This window comes from Erythranthe guttata, chromosome 7 (assembly GCF_056151865.1).
Source record: "Erythranthe guttata isolate IM_541 chromosome 7, IM_541, whole genome shotgun sequence".
Taxonomy (NCBI): domain Eukaryota; kingdom Viridiplantae; phylum Streptophyta; class Magnoliopsida; order Lamiales; family Phrymaceae; genus Erythranthe; species Erythranthe guttata.
The window spans coordinates 2200950-2227663 of NC_142539.1; the positions used below are offsets into that span (position 1 = coordinate 2200950).

The 26714-nt window shown below is 33.5% G+C and overlaps 3 protein-coding genes across 5 annotated transcripts; 2 read left to right on the top strand and 1 right to left on the bottom strand.

Moving 5' to 3' along the window:
* Positions 1-7204: 7204 nt before the first annotated feature.
* Positions 7205-15460, bottom strand: AARE (acylaminoacyl-peptidase-like protein). Of its 3 annotated transcripts, none has more exons than XR_016032123.1 (19): positions 15268-15454; positions 13987-14159; positions 13589-13898; positions 13105-13326; positions 12727-12936; positions 12554-12625; positions 11654-11792; positions 11405-11556; positions 10743-10825; positions 10523-10644; positions 10031-10109; positions 9780-9957; positions 9104-9164; positions 8871-8993; positions 8573-8770; positions 8382-8450; positions 7575-7651; positions 7370-7483; positions 7205-7271 (listed from the first exon to the last, which is right to left on the bottom strand). XR_016032123.1 is itself a non-coding variant. In XM_088820665.1 (19 exons), exons 1-18 carry the CDS (start codon positions 15414-15416, stop codon positions 7420-7422), a joined length of 2481 nt encoding a protein of 826 aa, XP_088676791.1. In that variant the 5' UTR covers positions 15417-15460; the 3' UTR covers positions 7205-7292; positions 7385-7419. The 3 variants fall into 3 exon arrangements, 2 of the variants coding, with proteins under 2 accessions (XP_088676791.1, XP_088676792.1); XM_088820665.1 differs by having other exon boundaries at positions 7205-7292; positions 7385-7483; positions 15268-15460; XM_088820666.1 differs by having other exon boundaries at positions 7205-7292; positions 7385-7483; positions 13987-14156.
* A 3162-nt stretch (positions 15461-18622) lies between these two features.
* On the top strand, positions 18623-20449 carry PNSB5 (NAD(P)H dehydrogenase 18). Its single transcript, XM_012987246.2, has 5 exons — positions 18623-18933; positions 19024-19084; positions 19503-19565; positions 19837-19895; positions 20012-20449. Exons 1-5 carry the CDS (start codon positions 18682-18684, stop codon positions 20240-20242), a joined length of 666 nt encoding a protein of 221 aa, XP_012842700.2. The 5' UTR covers positions 18623-18681; the 3' UTR covers positions 20243-20449.
* A 496-nt stretch (positions 20450-20945) lies between these two features.
* On the top strand, positions 20946-24760 carry LOC105962911 (serine/threonine receptor-like kinase NFP). Its single transcript, XM_088820667.1, has 2 exons — positions 20946-22423; positions 23905-24760. Exons 1-2 carry the CDS (start codon positions 21323-21325, stop codon positions 24652-24654), a joined length of 1851 nt encoding a protein of 616 aa, XP_088676793.1. The 5' UTR covers positions 20946-21322; the 3' UTR covers positions 24655-24760.
* The last annotated feature ends 1954 nt before the right edge of the window (positions 24761-26714 follow it).

Genomic DNA, 26714 nt, shown 5'->3' on the forward strand with positions numbered 1-26714 from the left:
TTTGTATTAACTTGATTAATTTTTTTCACTTTTGAAATAATATCACGTGCATCGCACGGGGAAAAGATGCTAGTTTAAGATAAATAGATTAATCAAACGATTTTTTTTTTTTGTTTAATATCTCCTATAAATTCAATAAATTGAACACTGGACCCACAAATTTATTTATTTAGTTTCAAGCTCGACCCACCAATAATTACTCTTTAATATATATATATTTTTAAATTTTGAAAATCAATTATATTTATTAAATATAGAGTATGTACTACAACTATTGATCTTCGGTACAAGACTTTTTAAATATGATTTATTACATTTATAATATTTAATTATAATTATCAAAACATGAGACAACAATCAATTAAGAAATTACTATTTCATTCAATAATATTTTTCATTATCTTTACATAGTACCAAACAATTTAAAAGAGTGTGATAATTCCCATCAACATTATTTCTAGCATTCCATTATTTCATATCAATTATATATATGGCATATATAAGACTAAGAGAATCACGAAAGATCTAATATTTTATATTAAAATGACAATCAATAGGTTACATCAACTCTCAATGGGTCCATTAATTGAGGTCTATACGGCACAAATAAAATACATGTATTTCTTTCAGGCATAAAAACAAACACCTTGTGGTCACCAAATTATTAATTCATCGTCCTTCTCTTGTCTAACTATACAACAAAATACACTGCACCACTAAAGAATTAGATATGGTTCAATTGATTAATAATAAAAAAAATAAAAAAATAGGTATGTTTGAAAAAAAAAAATACATATTCAATTGATTAATAACGTTAACACATTTAAAATTTAATCAACTACTTCAAAAAGTCAATTTTGGGGGTTTACCGATTTCACATATATATATTATAGTTAAAAAGAAAAACAAAATCACCCTTTTGAATTATTCTTCACTTTATCCACTAAATAGAAAATATAATCTAAATTAAATTAAATATGATGTAGTTAGTTTAGTTTTCTCTTACGAATCGACGGGAAATTAGATGCTACACCAGATTATTTAAACTGAATGGATTTAAATCGTAAATCTATACATAATATCACACACACACATACACATATGTCTGTGTGCTTAGTGTGCAGTTATTTAATCAAATCTACAGTTCGAATCCATCGAGTGTAGAATCTAACTCCCCTGAAATCGACATGATTGATATTCTTCACGTTACCATATACTATATATCTTTAAAGAATTGCAAAGGTAGAACAAGTATCTTTATTGATAATGAAGGAGGTGATCTTCATATCTTTCATACCTTATTATTATTATTATTTTGAAGATCTCCAGGATACTAATTAAATCGTAATTAAGATATTGATTTGTTAATTTTTAAATCACTAATTATACTAGATCTCCAATATTATATTTCCCTATTTTGCCCCTATTTCTCTTTCTGCAGGTCTCTATCTCTCTTTCTCATTCTTGTTTATTGTCATAAAGACTGAAATACCCCTTGAAATTATTGGAAGTGAGTTTGTTATTTTTGTAGTTTCTTATTATTTTGGTATATATATGTCGAATTAAGATGATATAATAAAACCAAGAGACAGAGAGGCAAACAACAGAGATAGCTAGGTCACACAAGAAGATTTTGTTTGTATTTATTAGTAATAATGCAGCGTTACGAATTTGTATTCGTATAAAAAAATAAAATAAAATAAAAATTGAGCAGGCATGAAATTGGTTTGGTGTTAATTAATGACATAAATCAACAGGTTTTGTGTTACAGGTGACTGTAAATTTAATTTGGATATACAAAAATGGCTGCAGATTATTCATTATTTATATTATTATTTATTAACTGCGGCTTGAAGAACCCTAAACCCTAAACACAGTAGAAAACTCTCTCTCTCTCTCTCTCTCTCTCTCTCTCTCTCTCCATGCAGAAGATGTTGACAAAGCACGCATGATGCATCCAAGATCAAATTACCATTGCTCATACGGCCTTATCTTATCTTATATATAAAAGAAAGAAACGCTAGGGCAACCCTAAGAAACCCTAATGTTATTTTTGTATTTTTTTTTATTATTTTTGATTTTTATCAATTTTTTATCTCTTAAATATTATTTTATATGTTATCTTATATATAAAAGAAAGAAACGCTAGGGCAACCCTAAGAAACCCTAATGTTATTTTTGTATTTTTTTTTATTATTTTTGATTTTTATCAATTTTTTATCTCTTAAATATTATTTTATATGTTATTTTCGAATTTTATCAAATTTATATCTCCTAAATATTATTTTTGATTTTTATCATATCTGTATCTCCTATATATTATTTTCAATTTTTATCTTCAAAATATTATTTTCGATTTTTATCAAATTTCTATCTCCTAAATATTATTTTAAATATTATTTTCGATTTTTATCAAATTTATATCTCCTAAATATAATTTAAATATTTTTTTTTTATTTTTAGTAGATTTTTATCTCCTGAATATTATTTTCAAATTTTATCAAATTTTTATCTCCTAAATATTATTTTAAATACTATTTTTGATTTGTATCAAATTTTTATGTCCTAAATATTATTTAAATATTATGTTAGAATTTTATCAAATTTATATCTCCTAAATATTTTTTTAAATATTTTTTTCCAGTTTTATCAGATTTTTATCTCCTAAATATTATTTTCGATTTTTATCAGATTCTTGTCTCCTAAATATTATTTTCGATTTTTATCAAACTTTTTATCTCATAAATATTATTTTAAAATCATCTTATATATAAAAGAAAGAAACGCTGGTTGAACCACCTGAGAGAGAGTTATGACTCCGGGAAGCAACTTCGCCGGTTGGAGATATATGAAGGCGGGATTTGAATCTGGGAGTTGAGAAAGGAAGAGAGGGACTGTGAGTGGCTATGGTTTAAAACTGATTTTAAAAGGGCATTGTAGGTACTTAGGGATAACCCATAGAGGATATGTCAAAATATTTTCGAAATGAGAAAATTTCTCCTAAAGTATAATCCACTTAATAGTTAATTCTATACAATTTGGAAATGAGGGGTCTACAAAATAATCTCATATATATACACAGAACAACAGGGAATTGTATATCTCTTCGTAGGATCCTGTCGTTGATTATCCGCCAATTATTTCAAATTCTATTATATATATTATTAACTTCCCACTAATTAAAAAATATATAATGAAAAAGCCAATTTTGCATATCTTTCCTACGTAATACAATTATTTTATACATTTTTTTGTGAAATACTCGAAATTGACTGAAATTGCACAACTCACGAGAAGTAAATTAGTGCAATCACGATCATATCATTTCATTTAAGTTGGGTCGATAATATCAAATAACTTATGTCTACTTGGTCGATAATAATTTATATTATGCTAAAATATTGATTGGTTCATACCTACCAACCAACTTTGTTTATTCGTTTATCAATTTTATTATTTTTTCTAATATTAACTAAACTCAAAACAGTACGTAATATTAATTGTCAGATCTAGAATTAACTCTTTTGTAGTATATTTTGAATTTTTTGTTCGATTCATGCTAATTGAGGAACACATAAAGTTTCAATATGGTGTTTAATATTTTTATTTAATTATTTTATTTTATGTTGAAGTATTTTAATTTAAAAATAGAACAAACTTGGGAAAATGTTGTCAACGTTATAGCTTGTGTGGTGGCACGTGCTTTTCGGTAGGTGAAGAGTGAGAACTAACTATCAAAGAGTTAACTACATACACCTAACTCACTAATCTTATATATAAAAGAAAGAAACGCTCGATAACCTAACAAACTCTAATGGTATTTTTGTAATCATTTATTTTTAATGTTTTTTCTCTATAAATTTCTAACTATAATTTTTAACAATTATCAAAATTAAAACTAACCCGTGAAAAATTCTACCTTATTGCGACTTAGGTAATTATTTATTTTTAATATTTTTTTTACTAATTTTTTAACTATAATTTTCAACAATTATTGATCTCCTAATTTTCTTTAATATATCTCAAAGTTTAAGAGAAAAAGCTAGAAATTCAATATGAATAATATTACATTATTTTATTTTACTATATTAACGTACTATATTTTCTTATTATGTATTAAATTGATTATTTATTTTTCATTATTTAAATAATATCCCGTGCATCGCATGGGAAAATGTTAGTTATAGAGTAATAAGTAAAGAACATGTTATATATTTTTTTTTTAATCTTAATTAGTTGAATTTTAAATTCGAAACGTGTTAATTTCATTGGAGCTCTTTTTTTTTCTTTTTTTTTTTGATAAGTAGAAAGTCATGCATGCAATCTACGTGACCCACAATTGTGTTTACTGTAATTGGTCAATAATCAGCCAAATCAGAGGTCAACCCCCACTTGTCTAATTAATATTCGAATAATATATATATATGCGGTAAATTACAAACACCCCTGAGATATTGTCAATTTACGAAAAAACCCCTCTTGTTTGGATAATTACATATAACTCCCTCAACTATGATTTTTTCTTACACCTCCACCCTTGTTGTGTCAAATTCAACATAATCATCTAGATTTCGTGTGATGTGCTCTAGTTTGTACTCGTTTTGTGTAAAAATACAGTTTCCGATGCACCACAATCTAATATATACAAGCCGAAAAACACATAATATGATCATCTTGCTTCGAAATGTAGAGTTCCAATGGGATAAACCGGGTACAAATGTGATAATATTCCATATAATATCGAAGATTTCACTAAATTTGAGGAGTTGAGGGGTGGTTGTAATTATCAAAACAACAGGGAGTTTTCGTAATTTGACCATACCTCAGGGGATGGTTGTAATTTACCCATATATATATATATATATATATATATATATATATATATATACACACTCATACACGTTTTACAAAATCTTATAGCTGAAATGATTTGAGAGATGATGTGTCTATTTGTGGTGGCGCAAGGCGATTGGTTAGATAAGCATCTTCGAATGTAGATAGGGTTTTTTTTAAGATAAGGATAGATCTCTTGTGATTTACATTTTTGGTATACATATATAGGTTTCATTTTATTTTAGGAAATATATATTTTTAGTCAAGAATTTGATAATTAAAAGTGTGTTTTTGTTTCATGTTTTGGGGAATAAATTATCTTATTGAAATAATACATACACAATAAACTATATGATTAATAAAAGTTATATGTACAAAACAGTGAGAAATACTTAAAAGTGCATAAGAAAGTTATAGAGATTTCAATTATAAAAAAAAAAAAAAGCTTAATCCCACTTTACATTCCCAAAACCTGATGAATCATGTATAATGTATTCTGAATGAATTTTTAAAGCTAATAAAAGTAATTTAATATGTTAACTGGTACGTGAGTAAGTGTCAAATAAAAGTTTTGTTATTCATCCATCCTTTTCAAATTATAAAGTAAAAAAAGAAAAATACATCTCATCAACATATTTAAAACTTATATTTTTAACACAAAAATTTATTATACAAAAATGATAATAATAAATCATTCAGTAATTTTGTTGTCAAATTATTTGAAAATCATCTATTCTTCTATTCTTCCGAAAATTTATACCAAATATTTCATCAATTACGATAAAAGACCTACCAACCGAATAATTTAATGAAAAAAAATTATGTTTATTTTTCGTTAGAAAATATATTTTTTTTCAAGTGATCCGGTGGTATTTTTTTCGCACTTTGTACGCTCAAAATTAGGTTGGAAGATGTTAGAAAATAAAATTTCAATTATTTATTTTACACCCTGGAAAAAGAAAAAAAAAATAACAAAATTGCCCTCATTAGGTTTTTAAATATTTAATTCATGGTATTTTGCAATGATTTATTGTCTTATAAGGGTGCAACATGTTATTAAATTGTTTCAAGGGTGCAAAGTGGTAAAGCTCTATATTTCAAGGGTGCATAGTGGAATTTAAAATATTAAAATAGCCTCTTGTTACTTTTGGCCGATAAATTGATAATACGCCACCGTTTTACGATTAAATCGGCCGAAAATAATAATTCTAAAAAGAAAAAGGAGTTTGCTTACTTGGGCTATCCTATCTTTATATATATTTATGTCAATGTTTCATTATTTTGGCCCAACCCATTTATTTCATACGTTTTATTCAATGGAAATTACATTCAAACTGAAACTTCAGAAAAAAAAGAAAAAAAAAGGGTAAATTACAACCACCCCTAAGGGAAGGATAAATTACGAAAAAATCTCTTATGTTTGGGTAATTACAACCACCTCTCGATTATAAATCTTTTTACACGTCCACGTTTGCGGTGTTAAATTTAATGGAATCTTCTAGATTATATGTAATATTCTCAATTTTGTACCTGTTTTACCCCATTCGAACTGCACATTTTGAAGCAGGATGATCTTAAGATGTGTTTTCTCGCTTGTATATATCAGATTAGGATGCATCAGGAACTGCATTTTTTAACAAAACAAGTACAAACTAGAGAACATTCCACGGAATCTAGAAGATTATGTTGAATTTGACACCATGAGGGTGGATGTGTAAGATGATTCATAGTTGAGGAGAGTAGTTGTAATTATCCAAACATGAAGAATACGATTTTTTCGTAATTTGACCATACCTCGAATGTATTTGTAATTTACCCAAAAAAAAAATAAACACAATCAAACGAATGAACGAATACAACATATTAAAGCAGGAGCTTATCCGAGATTGGTCAGCACGATCGGAGCGCCGTACTGTGGCTGAGCGCTGATGGCAGCAATCGGCGCATGAGTGTACGCCGGCGAGAGCTCGAAAGAGAATTTCCTGAGCAGCGTCGCCAGAAAAGCTTTCGTCTCCAGCAGCAAGAAAGTTTATTCCAATGCCGGAGAGAGAGAGAGAGAGAGAGAGAGAGAGAGAGAGAGAGAGAGAGAGAGAGAGAGAGAGAGAGAGAGAGAGAGAGAGAGAGAGAGAGAGAGAGAGAGAGAGAGAGAGAGATTTCTTTATGGTGTGGAGAATATATGTTTGGCATGATATATACGAGGGGTAATATCGTCATTAATGCCTGTCGATTTGGAGTATGCTTCCTCGTACATAAGACCAAAAAAACAGAAAGGGCAACACTGGAATGATCGCAAATTTCCACATTCTCTCTCTCTCTTTCTCTTTCTACTAGTTTGAAATTAGTAGTTTTACGGTTTTACTCAACAACTATATAACCAAATTGACTGCAACGCCATTAATTAAATTTTAGATAGCAGAAACCAATGTCACCGTCAAATCATGTCCCAATGAAAAAAAAAAGATTTTAGAAGACTTTCAAAAATAAACTGACATATATATATATATATATATATATATATATATATATATATATATATATATATGTTACACACGATTTTATCAAGAATCGATAATTTTAATGAACGATTTACTTGCAATATTTCTTGAACCATAATCCGATGTTAAGGAAGCTTTCGAAGTCGGACTGTGGCCTGCAAGAAAAGAAAGAGAAAAAAAACGTTTTTCAGACACTCCAAAATCGTGGAAGGTTCGAACATTTTATGAAGATATTTTCTTACGTACCTATCGATGCCATGTACATCGTTGGGGAATACAATCACCTTATTTTCCACTCCTTTCTCCTTCAAAGCTCGTGCATACTTCAAACGAAAAAACGAGAGCAATTATTAGATAATAAAATTAAGGGCAAATTACGGCTATCCCTGAGTCATGGTCAAATTACAAAAAACCCTCTCGTTGGGTAATTACAGCCACCCCTCAACAATGCATTATCTTACGAAAATACCCTCCCAGAGGTAAATTTAGGGATGTTAAATCGGCAAAACCCGAACCGAAATTCGGTAAGCCAACACTTCATACCGTTTACCAAACTGAATATATGACTTGGTTCGGTAAATAATTGAATTACATAAATTTTATGTAAAAATATTTAAAAAGAAGGGTGGCTGTAATTACCCAAACAAGAGGGGGGTTTCGTAATTTGGTCATACCTTAGAGGGTGGCCGTAATTTGCCCTAACATTATCAATTACTACTCCCTTCGTTCCATATTATTTGTCGCTTTAGAGATTCTTTTTTAGGTTCAATATTATATGCCGTTTTAAACTTCTAATAAACAATAAAGGTTATTTTAGTCATTTTCATCCGTCTTTTCTAAAATCCAACCATATTTAATAACTTTGTTAATGTGTGCAAAAACCTTAAACGACAGTTATTATTGAACAAAGGAAGTTTGCAATTTATCGAAGAGCGATGCTATGTTTGTTAGGACAAAAAAAGGTGAATTAGACAACAAAATCAACAGTGTAAAAATATATAAACGCACTTCACATCGATATATGTATGTGGTAAAATTGCAGCATAGGCTTACTTGTATTCCATTAGAAACCGGTACGCGTAGATCCTTAGCACCGAGAAGAAATAGCGTGGGAGTTTTAACCTATAGATAACAAATAAACAATTTAAAAAAAAAAAAAAAAAAAAAAACGAACGAACGAACGAACTATTGAATATTTCTACTAGCTTTCTTCAATTTAATTCGAAATTTCAAGAAAATCAAACCTTTGAAATGTGATAAATCGGAGATTTGCTGTAAAGCAGAGCAAGCTGTTCGTCCGAAGGGGATTCAGTATACATTGATTTTCCCTCGATTCCATACGCCTCAAAATAGCACCAATCGGGAATATCCGATGTGCCGACCATCAAAGCAAGGTTGCACACCGGATTCCTAGCTGCCGCCGCAACAAATTTCTCCGGTGCCTTAAGGGGAAAAAAAAAACCCAAATTTAAAAATCCAAAATTAATTTATTACTATTAACCAAAAAAAAAAAAAAAACTAGTGTGAAATGCTAAATTCGACCTGGCCAATCAGGTGCGTGGTCAAAAATCCACCGTGGGACCCACCAAGAACGGCTATTTTAGATGGGTCGGCTAGTCCCTTGTCAATTGCGTGATCTATAGCAGTGAGTACATCGTCTACATCCTGAAAAAGAATCAACCAAGTTTTATTTAATATGCTATTTTTTATCTTTTATTTTTTTTAATTTTTTTTTTACGTGTAAAAAATGAACAATGCTGAAACAAATGAAGTACCTGAGCGCCAATTTTCCCGGGAAGAGACTGCAGTGCTTCCTCACCAAACCCTAGAGAACCTCTGTAGAATGCACTCGGATTAGGCCTCGTTTGGTTGATAAGATAATCAATGATTAGTCAAATAAATTAGATTGGTTAGCCTGCAATTATGGGAATATGAGGTCTTATTGCATGATTATTGGACCTCCCTTGGTACACTTATACAATCTCCTAGGGCCTTGTTTGGTTCCAAAATAAAGATTAAATAATCTAATTAGAACCCAATTGTATTATTGGACCATGGTCATGATACAATAATATTTCTGGGTCGACCCGGAAAAAAATACCGAGTTTACTAAACATCAAACAAAGTCCAGCTATTTATTAATCATGGCTAACCTCCCCAATCAAAAGAGCCTTAGTACAAGTATACAATTGGGTCCTCGTAAAGTTGCATAATCTTATCTCGGCTAACCTTATTTTGGGAACCAAACAAGGCCTTAGAGTATTCTTGAGTAGGAAATAACTTTTTTTTTTGTCTTTCATTAATATAAACATTCATATTTGAACACGGTGCTATCTCGATTTTCAATTATTTCAATTACACGCACTTTTTAGAAGGTCCCCGTAACTTGAAATTATATCGATAATCTATTTAAAAAAAAAAAAGGGGGGGGAGTAATATTCAACGGCGTACCTGTAATTCACAATAAGCAAACTAAAACCGAGCGAGGAAAGAAAAGCATGGGACTTTGAGAAGCTTGATAATGAAACGGAGTGAGGACCTCCGTGAAGAATTACTATTAACGGATCGAGCAATTTAGGATCACTAGACTTTGACGACACGTATATAGCTTCAATTGGTTTGCTTGCACCTTGTACAAATTAAAAGATTAAAGAGACGAGTAATTAAATAAATAAAATATGAAAAATATCTCGTTTAAGCACCTTTGGTAAGATTCTCAACGACGTCCTTGACGGGAATCTTCAAGATATCAAATTGTAGTGAAGCCAACAAAGACAAACACTGCACAAAAAAATATATTATTCGATAAAATTAGTAGCTACTAACTAATTAGTTAGTAAGTCGATACATAATTAATGAGGAAATTACAGTTTTCATCCCTCAAGTTTGCATCGATTTCACATTTGGTCCCAATGTTCACAACAAATAAATTTGGTCTCTCATGTTCCAATAATTTAACACTTTCGATCCTTTCCGTCAATTTACCGTTAGTCCGTCAGCTAAGCAAGTCATGGAACACGCTTGATTCCGTTAGTTTTAACGGAAAATTGACGGAAATGACTAAAAGTGTTGAATTTTTTGAAAAACAAGAGACCAAATGTGTTTTTTGTACAAGGGACGAACACTGTATTTTTCCCCATAATTAATATAATCGAATCTAATTTAATAAGATAGGCATAAAAAAATCGAGGTACCTTGTCCGAGCATTTGGTTGTGGGGCATAAAACATCGAGCCAATTCCATTTGGCATCTCCGGATATTTTCCCGACGAGGCTACCGTACTTGATTTCGGGAATACTTACAGGGCTACTACATACTATTAAAAAAAATCAAAATAAAAATCATTTTAGATGGTAAAATAATAAATATAAACACGGATAAATGCAATTAAAAAGAACAAGTTTTTGCGTCTACCAGCAATAATGTTGTCACTATCTAAATCAAGAACATCCCAAGACGAATTTGAATTGTTCGGGCTGATTCTTGATACTTGTCCACTGCAAATCACGAGAGACGTAATTTATTTTAATTGCATAGAAGAGAGAGATTTTACTAGGTTCTGCATAATTATAGGGTAAATTACGGCCACGGGCCACCCCATGAGGTAAGGTCAAATTACGAACAAGAAAAACCTCCTGCTTGTGTAATTACAACCACCCCTCAACTATGAATCTTCTACATGTTCACCCTTATAGTGTCAAATTCAACATAATCTTCTAGATTCCGTGGAATATTCTCTAGTTTGTACTCGTTTTGTGCAAAAATGCAGTTTCTGATGCACCACAATCTGATATTTGTAAGCCAAGAAACACATCTTATGATCATCTTATTTCAAAATGTGGAGTTCGAACGGGGTAAAACAGGTATAAACAGGAGAATATGCCACATTATCTAGAATATTCCACTAAATTTGACACCGCAAGGATGGACTTGTAAGAAGATTCATAGTTGAGGGGTGGTTGTAATTACCCACCCAAACAAGGGGGATTTTTTCGTAATTTGACCTTACCTCAGGGGTGGCCGTAATTTACCCATAATTTTAAGATTGATCCGCAAATTAAATTTTTGAATTTTACCTTAATACATTTACGGTAATTATAGCTGGAGCACTACCCCAATAAGACGATAAAACCATCGTTTCTCCGTCTGAAAGAAATGGCTTAGGAAGAAACTTCGAGCAATAAAGCCCCGGAAAAGAGCCTTCTTCAGGACACATCACTACAGGAACCTGAAATATATCGGAATAAATCGAACGTAAAAAATAAATCAAGATATTTAAATCCTTAGTAGTTATTTAAATTCAAAAAAAGAAAGAAAGAGCATACCACATCAACGATCTTCGAGGGTGGGCCCACTTTTCCGTTGGAGGGCCACTCAATTTTATGAAGTGAATCTGTGGCTGAATGTGCTCCAGAATCGACAGAACTTTTTGCAGACAAAAATACGAGGAATTTCCCATCTGGGCTGAAGATAGAGAAAGCAAGTATGATGAAACTCATGCATTTAGTTAATTTTTTATTGGGTAAATTACAAAAACCCCTTGAACTTAGGTTAAATAACGAAAAACACCCCCACCCATCTGTAATAATCAAAATCCCCCTCTGATTAACTGTTGATCGAGTTTTTTATCAGAAAATATGTACAGTCTATTATACCTTCTTTTTAAATAGGTGAGAAATAAAAGAAAATATCGAAATTGTGTAAAGTCTATTCCCTGGAATCAAAAAAATCCGTGAAAAGTCACACTGTCGGGGTTGGTGTAAGACGAAAACAAACTTCAGGGGTTTTTGGTAATTACGAATAGGTGGGGGTGTTTTCCGTTATTTAGCCTAAGTTCAGGGGGTTTAATTTACCCTTTTTTTATTTCATACATGAGTTTATTGCATTAAGCACCCATGCGTAATATCGAATTGCCAAAAACTTCCTCGTGTTATACATATTAGCCAAAAAAAAAAAAAAACAAGATTCGTTTTTTTAGCACACGACACCCTATATGATGAGTTTCAACGGGGGGTAGTTTGCCAAAATAGGACAATTTTTTTTGCTAATCTTTGTAGCACGAGGAGTTTTTTAACAATTAGAGTAAACACGAAGGTGTTAAATGCAATAAACCATTCTAAAAATATAAAGTAAATAGTTTATGAGTTTATAATAATTGAGTTGCACAGTGACCAATTAAAATTCTATACGATTTAATTCATCTACGAGCAAACATTCCTACGTACCTGAAACGTGGAAAGAATGCACTGCTTATGCTCGGGGTCAAATTAACGGCGACCGAATCTTCAGCTGCATTACTTTCGAGCATAAAATAAAAAACAAAAATTGTTTTCATATATTCATCATAATGTAAAAAATAAAAAATAAATAAATAAATAAATAAACAAGCATTTCTTACCGGTTTATACCAGCTCCTGATTCGAACGACGGCGCATTGACTGCATACAAAGCACAGGGCCTATTATAGCAATATTTGATACCTAATTTCCGATTATTCGAAGGCCACCCAATGAAAACGAGGTAGTGCCTGCCTTCGACCGGTGGGGCCCACGCCACCTGTCCGACGCTCAATTCTCTTCCCACTCCCGTGACAGCAACAACCTCCCCACTACAACAAACGTGTGTGCCTCATTATTATATATATATATATATATATATATATATATATATATATATATATATATATATATATATATATATATATATATATATATATATATATATATATATATATATATATATATATATATATGTGGGTGTGTGTGTGTGTGTATACCTGTGAATGTCCATAACGAAAAGAGCTGGCTGTTTTTTACCGGCGTAAGTCTCTCCCCAATCCTCTTCCCAATCACCTTGACCTTTCCAACTACCACAATCTTTGTCCGAATTACCGTCTTTTTTGTAACCGAAAACATTAAATGTAGGTTTTGGAGAATCGGGTTCCTCTGCAACATAAGCTATGGAAGTTTCGTCTGAGTTCCAAGAAATACCCTCGAACCTGCCGCCCGGAAGATTATGTTAAAAGTAGTAAGAACAGAAAATAAAAAGTATAATCGCAAGCGAGTAATTTTAATAAACAAAATTGAACGCTCGATTGTTCGTATCTGAAGGATGTTAAGGCTCTGTTTGGTTCATTGAGGAAAATGATAATGAAATTTCTAGTATTTGGTTCGTAAGGAAAATGGTGTGACAAAACCAACTTTGTAAAAAGTGATTTTATTTGCGCAAACAAAAGTGTTTAAGAGAAAGTGTATATTTACCATCCATCTGAATAAACCGATCCATGTACAGTACGAGGAATCAAAAACTCCTTCTTAACCGAAGACGGGCCCCATATTTCAAAATGGGTCGGACCGTCACCTTCCGGGTTTCGAATAACGAAAAGCTTCGATCCCGATGGAGACGGAACCATGGTGGTGACACCTGTCATCTCAATAGGGAACGGGGCCCACTGAAAACTTACGGAGTCGTTACTCTTCCGTAAAATATGACTCGATAATAAGGATTTCCTCTTCTTGTTTGATAAAAGGCTAGGTTGTCCAATTACAAACATTGCACGAGAAGCATCATCTGTGGAAATTAGTAAAAACGAACGAATCAGAAGGGAATAATTTTTGGTCAACGAGAAAAAAAATGAAAAAACGTGAATGATGAATACCGTTGTCGGATTTAAAAGTCCATGCTTTATCGATGGTCGGAATATCTGTGAATTCTTGGAGAAGTTTAGACAAAGAAGAATATTCTTCTTGAGTAGCTGCGTCTACACTCGATGGTGTTTCTTTCGTGGGGATTCCTCCGGCATTATCCATGGCCGATGCGACCGATAAACTTCTAAATTCAAATGAAAAAAAAAACGAACATTATTCGACGTGTATGTTGGAATACGAATCGGACTGAATCTTGAATTCGCCATTGGAAACAATTTTAGTGGTGTCCTAATCAGCTTGCAGCCATTTTTCGTCATCGTTTTAAGTGTAATTTATTTTCAAATTAAAACCCCGTAAAAGCAAACATGTACAAAATCACACGAGAGTGCAAAATCAACGCAAAAGAATCAATCTTTATTTATTTGCTAAATTACGGCCACATCCTGAGATAAGGTCAAATTACGGAGAAAAAAAACGCCTTTATATTTGGGTAATTACAAACACCTCCCTCAACTATGAATCTTCTTACACATCCACCCTTGTGGTATCAAATTTATTGAAATCTTCGAAATTATGTGGAATATTCTCCAGTCTGTACCCGTTTTACCTCATTCGAGCTCCACATTTTAAAACAAGATGATCATAAGATGTGTCTCTTGGTTTGTCAATATCAGATTGCCCTCGCGGTAAATCAGAAACTGTATTTTTACACAAAACGAGTAGTAACTAGAGAATATTCCACAAAATCTAGAAAATTCTGTTGAATCTGACACCATAAGGGTGGACGTGTAAGAAGATTCATAGTAGAGGGATGGTTGTAATTACCCAAATAATATGGGTGGTTTTTCCGTAATTCGATCTTACCTCGAGGTGGCTGTAATTTACCCTTTTTTTTGGTAATTCCCATTTTACCCCTTGTACTCGAAGAATTGTCTCGATGCAACCCGTCCGTTAATTCCAATCGGATTTTTCTATCCAAGCACTTAGCTTGCAGCCATCTTCGACACGAACTCAAGAAAGCATAAATGTAAAAGCAAACACATACAAAATCCCACAAAAGTGCAAATAATCATTTTATTTTATTTTACTTATTAATCAAAATAAGCAACAAAAGCTTCCAAATTCCAATTAAGCAATAAAATCCAATTCAATTACAGCAAAAAATGGCAGAAGGAACACACAATCATGCAATAATAATACGAACAAGAAAGCCCACATAACTCGTACATTCAATAACACTCTAATTTATGTTTTCATGCAATAATCAATAAAAACGATGAGAGAGAGAGAACCTGGAGGAGAGAGAGAAGAAGGGTCTGGGCGAAAAGAATGGTTTTCTCTTGGGGAGGAGAGAGAGTGAAGAGAGAGAAGAAGTGAAGATGGAGAGTGACCGAGTTGTGAATGTTGTAGTGGTGAAATTGAGTAGACTCAGATTCATCATAACCAAGAATCAAGATTTTTTTTTTTTTTCATCGGCTAAAGTCCAAATAAATAACTTCGGCCCATGATTAAATTAATTAAATAATACAAATAATTAATTGCATTAGTAAATTATTAAATACAAATTGCAACCCTGTACTATTACGAATGTCGCATATACACTCCTATACTATAAAATGTGACAAAGTGGCCCCTCAACTTAACTGTCAACCCTCAAAAAATCTTTAACACTGTTAGTTTATGTACTATAGTTATCTTTTGACACTTACATTTATATGATATAAATAGACATTTTTTGACTTTATTACTTGGTGAATTTTTTTACTTTATTACGTAACACTCTGGGTGGATCGACAAGTGATTTTAGAAAAATGTCATGTGGTGTTTAGACGTAGAAAAATAAAATGCATGAATTTTGAGAATTAACACTAAGAGAAGCATTGTAAATCAAGAGTTTTAGGATGACAACAAAATTATAAAATTTCAGAATTTTAAAAAGAATTTATAAATATTATCTAGAATAAAAGAAATTCATAATTGGGTATTTTTAGGATGGGAACGAAATTGCAAAAATTCATAAAGAAGAAATTATAAATAATTTTCAGAATATAATTTATTTTTTTCAGAAAATTTAGGTGAAATTTTTAGGTTGTGGAAAATAAAACTAGGAAAGAAACATTAAAAAAATGGAGTAATTTGAGTACAAGAGATAAAGAAAGAGGTACACCTTTTATACACAACCATATGGGTATTTTCGTGCGGAATTGTCCAATATCCGGTGCAATGGTCGATCAATTTAGAAAAAAATGACAGATTCTTTAACATGACTTAACGGTAGGGCCCACTTTGTCGCATTTTGTAATACAGTGGTATATGCGACACTGGTAATAGTATAGGAGTGAAATCTGTATTTAACTTTTAATTAATTGCGCTTATAGCCATAAATCGAGCCAAGAATATTTTAACGAAATTAGCTTACCGGTTGAGGCCCGAGCTGCCTATATCAGTGATAAGTTGGGGGTTGCTACTTTTTGTCCATGAGTTCATGTTACTGTTGGTTTGGATTCGAAATAATGTGGATATTGCACTTCTACCCCTGCCTGGGGCGTTTTCTGCAATTTCAGGAATTGGTGTTCGGGGCTTTCTAGCAAATTCTGGAAGTGGCGCTGGATTTCTTTGGGGGGGGGGGCGGCATGTTCTGCGTATTATCATATTCACCCCGCCTGGGGCGTTTTCTGCAATTTCAGGAATTGGTACTGGGGGCTTTCTTGCAAATTCTGGAAGTGGCGCTGGATTTCTACAGAAGGGCCTGCATGTTCTGCGTATTATCAAATTCACACCCGCCTGGGGTCCCTTCTGTAATTTTGAAACTTGGCTCTTTTAGTTTCTATAGTTTTAGAATTTTTATTTATTGCGTTTTTAGCCCTCCTTTTGGGCGTCTTTGTAATAGATTGTATAGAATGCTCCTTATCCCGTTTTTATTCCTTTCATTTTGGGGTATTCTTTTTATTATATGGACCCACAAGGTTTTTAACGAGACCCCTTATACTTTCATATGTATTTAATGGAATCAAAAAAATTGGCCAAAAAAAAACACTTGATTAATTGAGGAAGATTTTTGAAGTATTATTGTGAATACATAGATTGCATTGGGGGGGGGGGGGGGGGGGGGGGGGGGGGGGGGGGGGAATTACAGTTTATGTCCCTATACTTTACCACTAAAATGATTTATGTCCTCAAACTTTGTCATCCACGAAATATGTCCTCAAACTTGCCACTTTTTAACAATTTATGTTCTGCCGTCAACTCCGTCAGTCAATTTGGACAGAAATATCACGTGTGGCGCACGTTATGTAGATATGGTCGTTAAATGCCGATATGGCAGATACACTGAGATGATGTGGCAAAAAATGACATGGAATGACATGTGGTTCTTTTCCTCTATTTCAATTTTAAAATTCTCAATTTCTCATTCTCCCTATTTCATTGAATCGAATGCATAAACCCTACCTCCTAAATCCCTCGTACGAAGCATCGAATTGAAGTGAAATTCCAGAACAACAAGATTGCCCAACCATTATTTCGCAAATTTCTCGAACATCAAAATAGAACAACAATTATTGATTTTGGTAAGTTTATTCAAAGTTGATATCTTTGAACTTAATTTTGGGAATTTGAGATGTGGTAGTTTCGATTTCAATCAAATTGTATGTTGTAGTGTAGAATATGAGTAGAATTTGGGGGTTAGGGTTTCATGCATTCAGTTCAATGAAATAGGGGAATGAGAAATTGGGGATTTCAATGACAAATTGGGAATTTTAAAATTAAAATAGAGGGAGAGAACCAAATGTCACTCCACGTCATTTTTTCGGCCACATCATCTCGGGGTGTCAACCAGATCGGCATTTAACAGCCAGATCGACATCACGTACGCCACACGTGATATTTCTGTCAAGGTTAACTGACGGAGTTGACGGCAGAACATAAATTGTTAAGAAGTTGCAAGTTTGTGGACATATTTCGTGGATGACAAAGTTTGAGGACATAAATCATTTTTAGTGGTAAAGTATAGGGACATAAACTGTAATTTTCCCGCATTATATTGAGGTGATTCGTGTTAGTTTAATATATCGTAGTTCTCAAATTTAAGTTTTTCGAATCAGACTCGATGGAAATAACAAAAACATCCATCTTTATTCACCTATAATATAGAATACATAATAATATTGATATTATAAGTACAATTTCCGAAAGAAAATATATTTTTTGTAATTATTTTTTGGAATAAAAATTGGATGGAAAGTCATAATCTAATAATATATATTATACAATGAAAATATCAAAGAGCCAAAAATTGAATTTTCAAATTTCTAAATGAAATTATTGTTTCAAATACAAAATTTTGTATCGAAATCGGCAAAACTTTGAAAAAAAAATTAATCCAAATTTCACCCTTAGAAAATATTTGGGACTAAAAGTTTAATAAATCTAGTTCATGGGTAGAAAATGCCATTTTCCCAGAAAATGGATAAGGTGCAAAGCAGCTCCCCGTCGCTCATTTAATATTTCTCTAAAATCCTAAAGTCACTGCTAAGTGTACAAACTACAAGAAACAACCCAATCACAAGGCGAGGAAATCGACACGTGGCGAAAGACCACTGGACATTGACAGAATATTACCGTTACTCCCGTCACCCAACGTGTGTACCGTTCGAATAATAATAATAAACAAAAGCAAAAAACAGAGCAACGGGAACAAAAAAAAAATGGCGGCTTCATCAGCATTCTCAGTGCTCGCCACAAATTCAATCCCCAAAATTTCGTCCACAGAAAAATCTGAATTACACGAAATCAAGAAAAGGGAATTTAATAAGAGAAGCCCAAATCCGATTTTACTGAAAATCGGACCGAATTTAGGTCGAAATTGTTCGACGAGATTGTTTGCGAAGCTGACCCAAATAGAACCGGATCTCAACGAAGATCCGAAAGACAGATGGGCGACGAATGGTATCGACGTGGTAATTATTTTATTGGATTATTTAGGGTTTGTAGCTGTTTCAGGATTTCTACTCTGTTTTTTTTTTTTTTTAATTTGTTGATTATTACAGGAAGATTATAAGTTTGGGAAGTACGATGATCATCATACATACTTTGAAAGTGATGAAAGAGGTAATCTTTTCTGCGTTTCGGACACGTTTCGTGTCGCAAACTCGAGGACATATGTCTGACACCTTATGGGCCATTTTGCAATTTTTAAAAAGTTAGAAGATGCTTGAATAGCAAAATTTTCAGATATTTTTGTTATTTTCCTAATTATTTACACGATTTAATAACCAACTGCAAATTGATAGTTGATCGTAAAATTTATTTTGAATATGTCTGTATTAAATTATATAAATAAAAACTTATATATGTTTATATAATCATATTTATGAATATATTCCTGTAATTTTAATATTTACATGTTTCCCTCAAGTTCCAGTATCTCTATTTTTGGGATATGCCCTTTCCCCGTATTACCATTTCCGTTTCTGTGTGCTAGTATATATAAATCTGCTCATTTATTTATTTTTAATCTTGCATTTAGGATCATTTTGGGGATCGATTGCAGAAGATTACGCAGCAGTTGGACCTCCTACAGGATTTCAGGGTATCAAAAATCGAAAATTTTATATATTTTTATAAATTTATATGGTCGGATTCGATGAATGGCATTTTAAAATAAAAATTAGAATTTCTGTTTTTTCTTTTCCAAAAAATATAGAAGTAAAATGATTTTCAAAATTACGACATTTTCGGGAAAAATAAAATAAAAAAAGAAGACGAGAACCGTTTTTTCGTTTTTGATCTGATCCGTCCGATTTCCATCGAAAGATGTGGCTACGAGATTATTAATGTTTTTTCCATTATTTATTACTCAGGTCTCATTTCATGGCTCTTCCTTCCTACAGTTGCTGTAGCAATGTATTTCGACGCTCCGGTACGAAAATACCATACTCCATTATGCAACATTAAAATCTCAAAAACCCGAACAATTAGATTAAACCATAATTTTCTTTTTTTGGATAAATCCTTATTTTGCACCTCAATTTGCAGGGAGAGTACTTATATATCGGTGCAGCAATATTTACGGTGGTATTTTGCATAATCGAGATGGACAAGCCAAGTGAGCCACATAACTTCGAACCTCAGATATATAACATGGAGAGAGGGGCTCGTGACAAGTTGATTTCCGATTACAACACTATGGACATATGGGATTTCAATGAGAAATACGGAGAGCTGTGGGATTTCACAGTAAACAATGATGATATCGTCAAAACATAAAATATAAGGCAATCTGTATATACTATGATCGGTAACAAAAAATCGAAATTTCGGAGAGCAAAAGGTACATATGAATCTTTTCTTTCCTTTCTTCATCCTATTTGTTTATCATAATTGCTTGATATTGTGTGGAAAAAATCCTATATTTCCTGATATATATGTGTGTGTATACCGAAAGAAGAATTGAAGAGGGGCAATATTCTTGTAGTTTCAGACCTTTTTTTCGAAATGTAACTAAATATACATAGGAAATTACAGCCACTCTTGAGGTAAGGTTAAATTACGAAAAAAATCCATCATGTTTGGGTAATTACAACCACACCTCATCTATGAATCTTCTTACGCATCCATCCTTATGGTGTAAAATTCATATAATCTTCTGAATTTCGTGGAATGTTCTTATTCGTTTTGTGTAAAAATGCAGTTATTGATGCACCACAATCATATATTTACAAGCCAGGAGACATATTTTATGATCATCTTATTTCAAAATGTGGAGCTCGAATGGGGTAAAACGGGTACAAATTGGAGAATATTCCATATAATTTAGAAGATTCCATGAAATTTGACACCGTAAGAGTGGACGTGTAAAAAGATTCATAATTGAGGGGTGAATGTAATTACCCAAATAGAAAGAATTTTTTTCTTAATTTGACCGTACCTCAGAGGTGACCGTAATTTACATTTTATATTATATATATATATATATATATATTACCGATATATTTTTTTCGTTACCGTTGGAGTCAAGAAATTACCTTTCATGTGAAATTTGTCCAAACATGTGATAATTATTACTAAATTTTGTGCATGTTTGATTTTTTTAGTGCAGCAGTCAAATCGTGTTTGAACGCCAACAGAAATTTTTAGAATTGTTTTCGGAAAAACTCAACAAACATAGATTCGTTCTACCAAACAGTGCCTTAATTAATTCTGTATCAACTGTATGCATGCATATGAAATAGAAAATTCAATTGGCATAAAAGTTGACCTGGTAAAAAAGAACTCAAGACATATTGCATTAATGGCTGGTTCACTCAAGCATTTTCACAAACACTTTCAAAACCCAAAGAAAAACAAATGAAAACCAAACTCAACAATGGCTTCTTCTTCTTCTTCTTCCTCTTCCTCTTCTGCATCAAGGTACAAGCCCAACGAAGCACAGTAGGGTACAACTGCACACCCAACCAACCCCCCACCTCCTGCGAAACCTACGTCTTCTACAGAGCAACCCCACCAAATTTCCTCGACTTAGCCTCCGTCGGCGATCTCTTCTCCGTCAGCCGTCCGATGATATCAAACCCCAGCAACATCTCATCTCCGGCGGCCCCTCTCCTCCCCGACCAGTCCCTCCTCGTCCCGATAAAATGCTCCTGCAACACCGTCAACGCCACCGTCACCATCTCCTACGCCGCCGTGAACTACACCATCGAAAGCGGCGACACCTTCTTCCTCGTCTCCACCCAGAAATACCAATACCTCACCGCCTACCAGTCCGTCGAAGTGGTCAACCCCACCTTCGAGCCCACGCGCCTCCGCGTGGGAGATACGATACAGTTCCCAATCTTCTGCAAATGCCCTAATAAATCCCAAATTGAGAAACAAATCAATTATCTCATCACCTACGTTTTTCAGCAAACTGACACGTTAAACACCGTCGCATCGAAATTCGGATCAACGTTGGAGTCTATAATCGATGTTAATGGCGATGAAATCGTCCCTCTTCAAACGATTTTCGTTCCGATTTCGAAACTTCCGATTTTCACACAGCCTGCAGTCCAACCTCTCTCTAACAAGAGTACTGATAAAAAGGGTGCAATTTTAGGGTTAGGGATTGGATTAGGAATCTGTGGGGTGCTTATAATCTCGATTTGCGGAACATGGTTTTACAGAGAGAATTCGACGAAGTCGAGAAAATACAGAGATGAAGAGGAGCAGAAAATGCAGAAGATTGGGAATGGAATTTCGAAAGCTGAGGAAGTGAATTTGATGGCGGATGTTTCGGATTGTTTGGATAAGTATCGAGTTTTCGGAGTCGAGGATTTACGGAATGCGACGAATGGATTCGATGATGGATGTGTAATTCAGGGTTCTGTTTATAGAGGCTGCATTGATGGAGAATGGTATGCTATCAAGAAAATGAAGTGGAATGCCTATGAGGAACTCAAGATCTTGCAGAAGGTACATTTTTTTTTTCGTAACGAGTTTCTTTTCGTCGTTCTTGATTCGTTTTTTTTTTTTTTTCCTTTTTTAGTACTGTTAATTAGTATTTAGTTTGATACGGGAACGACAGAAAACGAAGCAAATCGATGTTTTTTGAGATAAAGCTTCTTGCTTTGCCGTATCTAGGGGTGGAAATTGGAGCTCGATTCGATTTTTGAACAATATTTTTCATTCCGAATTCTGAAAGTTCTGATTTTTCTGAAGAAAAAAATCGACTAAAATTGGAATACATATAGGTGACTAAAAAAATCGGAAGTCCGAATTTTGCCACTTCCGATCCTAAAAATTTCGATTTTCGAAAAAGTTTCTACATTCCAATTTCTTAAATTCAAGTTTCGATTTTTCCGATTTTTTAAGTGGAATTGGAATCAGTTTTTCTTTTCTGAAAAAAAAAATTGGATTTTTTTTCTCCGAAAGTGCTAAAATCGATTTGATCCGTCCGATTTCAACCTCTATACAATCTTAATTACACTAGGGGTGTCACTTTCAGGCTGTCTTTAGGAAGAACAAGTGGTTGGGTGTATTTAATTTGTTCCTAAATAAACTAATGATTAGGTGAAATAATATGTCTTAATTGTCATAATCATGTAATTTAAGAATGCAATTTGTCTTATTAATATATTCTACAAGGAAAAGAAAAGGACAAGGAAAAGAAAAGGACATAAATTTATATCTAGGAACCTGAAAACGACAACGTTTGTGTTATGAATTAATAATGTTATATGTTGGATGATTCCACCACCAAAAAGGGTACAAATGAAGATGATTGGTTGTTCATATGTCATAATTTAATATAGGGCAAATTACGGCCAACCCATGAGTTATGGTCAAATTACGAAAACCCCCTATTGTTTGGGTAATTACAGCCACCCCTCAACTATGTATTATCTTACGAAAATACCCCTCTTTATGGTAAATTTAGGGATGTTAAATCGGTAATACCAAACCGAAATTTCAGTATGCCGTTTACCGAACTGAATATATGATTTGGTTCGATAAATAACTGAATCACATTAATTTTATGTAAAAATATTTAAAAGGATGTGGTGGCTGTAATTACCCAAACAGGGGATTTTTTTTCGTAATTTGGCCATAGCTCAGGGGATGGCCGTAATTTGCCCTTTAATATATTATTAGAAAATTGCATTTTTGTTTCTTTATTAGCCTTTTATCTAGGAACTCTATAATGCATTGGTTGCCCCTTTTTTCCAATTTTGCCCTTATTACTCCTAATTTTGTTTCAAACATTGATTCTCACAAACAAAACTAATGAAGAGAATTAGAGGACATTTTTGTCATAGTGTATATTTTTTTTCTTTTGTTTAAGAGGGTGACTCCAAAAGCTTTTATGTAAAAGAGAAGTTGATAATTGTGAGTAAAGTCGAAAAGCTTTTGCAAACACCACCTAAAACTAAAACACTAGTTCTTGAAAATTGTAGGTGAATCATGGGAACCTAGTGAGGCTAGAGGGCTTCTGCATAGACCCCGTCGAATCAAACTGCTACCTCGTCTACGAACACGTCGAAAACGGGTCCCTCCACTCGTGGCTCCACGAAAACAAGAACAACAAAAAACCCGAAAAGCTGAGCTGGAAAACGAGGCTAAGAATCGCTATCGATATAGCAAACGGGCTCCAATACATTCACGAGCACACTAGGCCACGTGTCGTCCACAAGGACATCAACAGCAAAAACATCCTCCTCGATTCAAACATGCGCGCCAAGATCGCGAATTTCGGCCTCACAAAATCGGGGTGCAATGCAATAACCACACAAATTGTAGGGGCAAAAGGGTACATTTGCCCCGAGTATATCGAAAACGGAGTTGTGTCCACGAAAATGGATGTTTTCTCGTTTGGGGTTGTTTTGCTAGAGTTGGTTTCGGGCCGGGCCCCGGTGGACGACCAAGGGGGGCTTCTTTGGGCGGAGGGGGGCGGGGTTTTGGAGGGGAGGGGGAAGGGGGGGAAGTTGAGGGGGTGGATGGACGAGGGCCTCGTTGGTGATGAGACGATGATGTCATCGTGGGAGAGCGTCGTGAGTGTGGTGGCGGTGGCGGTTGCTTGTGTGAATAGGGATCCGACGAAGAGGCCGAGTATGGTGGAGATTGTGTATGCTTTGTCTAAGAGTGATGATTTGTTCTTTGATTTTTCTGAGGATGAGTTTTCTCCTAGACAAGTTATTGCAAGATAATTTGGTGTGTTTTTTTTTTGTTGGGGGTGTAAATATAAATATTATAATGTTGGGGTAGGTTTGTGTAAATCATCCTTAATAAAATCTGTGTGTTTTTCATTAGAAACCACAATCTTGTCTGATTCCATGAGTCGGGTTAATTTTAAATTAAATTAGTTTATTAATTATTAAATAAAAGTGTTTTATTCCTTGAATTAAAAATATAAAATCATTTTTGTAGTCATCAAATTTAAAATAAATATTAAAAGAATATTTGCACTAGGGGCCAAGAGAAATATTATTAGTATGGGCTGAGTCCAACTTCTATTTCCATTGGGCGAATTGATAATGGACTAAACTTTCCTCCAAGACCCTGGGGTAAACTGTAATTATAAAAACTTTCTTTATTTTTGAGAAATTATATCCAGACCCCCGTAGTTTGTAAGTTTCTTACATTCACCCAACAAAGGGGTGTTAATGTAAGAAATCTACAAATTACAAGGAGTTGATGTAATTATGGGAAAGGGGGGAGGGGGTTCGTAAATAGACCTTAATTCAGGCGGGCGGTTGTAATTTACTATTTAATTTTCAATTTTCAACCCAAAGGTTGAGGTTTTGTATTGTTCGTTAATTACCAAAAGTTCATTACCGATATTGTAATTTCTGAATCATCTTTTTAATTAAACGTTGCTTCTTCTGAGAAAATAATAAATAAATAAAAAGTCATACCAATCTAGACTACCAAAAAAGAAATGAAGTCCACTTTAATAAGCCTTAAGAAACACAATGTTGTTGTAAAATAGAACCAAGATATATATCTAAGTATATAGACGAAATATATTATGTATATTGTAATTATGCAAACTACAAAATATATATTGTACGAAAGCTACAGATGAAATTGAAAGATGTAAAGTGTGTATTTACTGTAAGGACTTCAGCTACTGTATTTTGGAAGAAGTGTGTTTCTTCATTGAATTAATCATCTATTTATATACATCATCAGGGAGTATAAAACTTCCACGTATACAATATATGTACTGATCTAATTTGCTAAAAATGCTACGGACATATCTAAAAGTCCCATGTATGCATATCATGCAATCACGTGCAAAGCCATTGCATCACATGCAAATGAGCCATTTCATTGGTTGCTTGAGTCCATGTAGATATAACACTCCCCCTTGGATGTAGCATAATTGTATCGTCTCAAATATAAGTCGTGTGTATAAGCTGCCTCGTTAAAAACCTTTGCTGGAAAACCCAATGGGACAAAACCAGTCATAAGGGAAAAAGAGTGCAGTGCACTATTGCTCCCCCTGAAATGAGCAATATAATTTATGAGATGGGGCGTCAATCTTGCTTCACATTGGCTCTTCTCATTCCAATGGAGTATACCAATTTCTCAAAAGTAGATGTCGGTAAGGACTTTGTAAACAAATCAGCAAGATTGTCGCATGAGCGAACTTGTCGAACATCGATCTCTCCATTCTTCTGAAGCTCATGTGTATGGAAGAACTTTGGTGATATATGCTTGGTCCTATCACCTTTTATGTAGCCGCCCCTTGTTTGTGCTATGCAAGCAGCATTGTCTTCGTAAATGACTGTGGGCGTGTCTGTAACTGGATGTAATTGGCAGGAATTTCGTATATGCGATATAACTGATCTTAACCAAATACATTCTCTGCCAACCTCATAAAGTGCTATTATTTCAGAATGATTTGAGGAGGTGGCTACCAACGTCTGTTTGGTAGATCGCCAAGATATACCTACACCATTGTAACAAAACAAATATCCAGTTTGTGAACGAGCTTTGTGGGGATCAGATCTATATCCCGCATCGGCATAACCAACTAACCCTTGGTTAGTTGCATTCTTTGAATAAAATAATCCCAAATCTGCAGTACCACGGAGATATCGAAAAATATGTTTAACACCATTCCAGTGTCTCCGGGTAGGCTCAGAACTGTATCGCGCAAACACATTTACCGCAAAAGTGATATCAGGTCGAGTGCATTGTGCTAAATACATTAATGCTCCGATAGCATTTAGATACGGCACTTCTGGGCCAAGTATCTCTT

What these genes read in the sequence shown, in the direction of transcription:
- AARE (XM_088820665.1), bottom strand. Translation starts at nt 15,416, where the DNA reads ATGATGAATCTGAGTCTACTCAATTTCACCACTACAACATTCACAACT. An exon ending in CAACCAAATGCTCGGACAAG is followed by an intron (nt 10,110 to 10,522) that starts GTACCTCGATTT and finishes TTTTTTGTGCAG; the next exon opens with TGTTTGTCTTTGTTGGCTTC. An exon ending in CGTTGAGAATCTTACCAAAG is followed by an intron (nt 9,958 to 10,030) that starts GTGCTTAAACGA and finishes AATTTGTACAAG; the next exon opens with GTGCAAGCAAACCAATTGAA.
- PNSB5 (XM_012987246.2), top strand. Translation starts at nt 18,682, where the DNA reads ATGGCGGCTTCATCAGCATTCTCAGTGCTCGCCACAAATTCAATCCCC. An exon ending in ACCTCCTACAGGATTTCAGG is followed by an intron (nt 19,566 to 19,836) that starts GTATCAAAAATC and finishes TTTATTACTCAG; the next exon opens with GTCTCATTTCATGGCTCTTC. An exon ending in CAATGTATTTCGACGCTCCG is followed by an intron (nt 19,896 to 20,011) that starts GTACGAAAATAC and finishes CTCAATTTGCAG; the next exon opens with GGAGAGTACTTATATATCGG.
- LOC105962911 (XM_088820667.1), top strand. Translation starts at nt 21,323, where the DNA reads ATGAAAACCAAACTCAACAATGGCTTCTTCTTCTTCTTCTTCCTCTTC. An exon ending in AACTCAAGATCTTGCAGAAG is followed by an intron (nt 22,424 to 23,904) that starts GTACATTTTTTT and finishes TGAAAATTGTAG; the next exon opens with GTGAATCATGGGAACCTAGT.